Genomic DNA, 2500 nt, shown 5'->3' with positions numbered 1-2500 from the left:
ATATATGCATGTATATATATATATATATATATATATATATATATATTCATATACATTGCTCAATGTACAGCACCTTTTCACTGTAAAATAATGATAAACGCAAGACGGAATAAGAAGGAACTTCCACCGGATCAAGAAAGGAGCGAAGGGAAGACAAGAGCCCTTAACCAACAGCAAAGGAAACTATCCCTTCCGCCCTACTCCCGCCAAGGAGCCCGCGACAAGCCCGCGGCCGGAGCTGAGGGGGAGTCCTACCTGCATGTTCCCCTGCGTCTGGAAGGAGGTGAAGATGAACATGAAGGCGAGACCGAGGACGATCACGTTAATGGTCGTGCGGTCGAGAGGGAGCTTCATGGTGCCTCACTAGAGTCTCTTACACGACAAACAATGCTTTGACACTGGTTAGGGGAGCCGCGGGGCTAACCACGACAAAACGAGTTCTCCGTTTCTTAGTCTTTAGGTATTCTCATCGACAAAATCTACATAGGAATAAGGGTTGTAAATCTCCCGTCCATTACCTCTAAAATGACCGTTCTTAATCAAATCAATTGCCTTAACTGTGGTTGTCGATTCACATCAGAAAAAAACAACAATAACAATGACATGTGCCAGTGCTGGTCTTCAGGCTCGCTTTCTCCTAATCAATTTTGAATTCTCATAAAAAAAGAAAAAAAAAATCGACACAGACGGAGGGACGGGACGGAGCGGGGCGTGCGGCGGCGACGGCTCGGGAGCGAGTGTGGAGCTCACAGCAAGTGGAGGGAGGCGACCCCATGACCCCCTGTGGTACTGTACAACACACCACCGCGGAGATTATCAACGGAAGGGCCACGAAGCAGACGTAGCATCACGGGCTGTTCGAATACTGCAAGCACCCTCTTGAAACAACTGGACTTTGGTTACAAAGTAGCATCATTGTACACTGATATTCCATTCTGTCTAATTTATACATACATACATACATACATACATACATACATATATACATACACACACACAAACATATATATGTGTGTGTGTGTGTGTGTGTGTGTGTGTGTGTGTGTGTGTGTGTGTGTGTGTGTGTGTGTGTGTGTGTGTGTGTGTGTGTTTGTATATATATATATATATGTATATATACACATACATACACACCTATGTATGTGTGTGTAAAGCATGGTCTATGTACTAAGTAGATATTTTATATATGTTCACAGAATGAAAACATTCATAACGTGCTGCATAAACATGTGTCTGGCACAGGTGTCGGACTGGAACATTCAGCAGGTGGCCCCATCACCCTGCTCGACAATGCAGACTGTGTGTGTGTGTGTGTGTGTGTGTGTGTGTGTGTGTGTGTGTGTGTGTGTGTGTGTGTGTGTGTGTGTGTGTGTGTGTGTGTGTGTATGTGTGTGTGTGTGTGTGTGTGTGTGTGTGTGTGTGTGTGTGTGTGTGTGTGTGTGTCATATATATACTATATCTATCTATATATCTATATACATATGCATACAAGCAGACAGACACACACACACACTAATATAATATATATGTATATATACTAATACATATATATTTTTTTTTTTACACAAACACTCACATATATATGTCAATCAATCAATCAATTACTCTCTCTCTCTCTCTCTCTCTCTCTCTCTCTCTATATATATATATATATATATATATATATATATATATATACTATATAAAAGTATATTTATTTATATAATATATGTACATATATATGTGTGTATATATAATATATATATATGTATATATATATATATATATATATACACACACACATACATACATACACACAAACATATAAACATAAATACATAAATACAGTGAGTGTGAGTGTGAGTGTGAGTGTGAGTGTGAGAGTGAGTGTGTGTGTGTGTAATAACACTCACACAAACCTGCTACATTCTGTCATTAAATTATCAAAATATCAAAACGACATTACTCGTTCAATCACTCAAACCCTTACAAAGATTTTCACTCGGAGAGCTCTACACTCAGCGGACATTAGGATGTACACAAGGATCCTGGAGAACACAGACAAAAGATAGCACGACGTGAGGCTGCATACTCGCACGGTCGCTCAACCCTCTTCCAGTCCTACAAACATCCACTAAGACTATTTAAAGCTATTGGATATTCAGACGCGCGCACATGTATGTAAATAAACGGAAGCACACACACAGATACACACAAATACACGGGTACATACAAACATACAAGCACACAGACACACGTTAGACACAAGCACACAGATACACAAGCCCTTAGACAGACGCAGGTACACACCAGACACAGGTACAGAAAAACACACGGGTGCACACAAAGCGAATGGGTCAACTTGACCTCTCCTTCCTCCCCCCCAGGCCTTTTGCTTTCCATATTTCGTGGAGCCTATGAGTGGGACACACATCTCGCTACACTATTTCTTATTAAAATGTGTTCGAACCTAATTAAATTTCATCATTTTACAAGTTTCTTTACGATTACACGAACGCTG

At 40.6% G+C, this 2500-nt stretch overlaps 1 protein-coding gene across 10 annotated transcripts in view; it reads right to left on the bottom strand.

Moving 5' to 3' along the window:
- The window catches only part of LOC125028583 (UNC93-like protein MFSD11), a 41216-nt gene that overhangs the window by 9384 nt on the left and 29332 nt on the right, over window positions 1-2500 (bottom strand). For 2 of the 10 annotated variants that reach the window (XM_047618025.1, XM_047618026.1), the window contains exon 2: window positions 256-479. The exons of the other annotated variants lie outside the window; for them this stretch is intronic. In XM_047618025.1, coding sequence (XP_047473981.1) covers window positions 256-354 — 99 coding nt within the window. In that variant the 5' untranslated portion in view covers window positions 355-479. The remainder of the gene's footprint in view (window positions 1-255; window positions 480-2500) is intronic. 10 annotated transcript variants of the gene reach the window in all.

Source organism: Penaeus chinensis, chromosome 9, assembly GCF_019202785.1.
Source record: "Penaeus chinensis breed Huanghai No. 1 chromosome 9, ASM1920278v2, whole genome shotgun sequence".
Lineage (NCBI taxonomy): Eukaryota > Metazoa > Arthropoda > Malacostraca > Decapoda > Penaeidae > Penaeus > Penaeus chinensis.
Note: the sequence above shows the minus strand (reverse complement) of the source record. Positions and strands in the feature narration are given on the sequence as shown.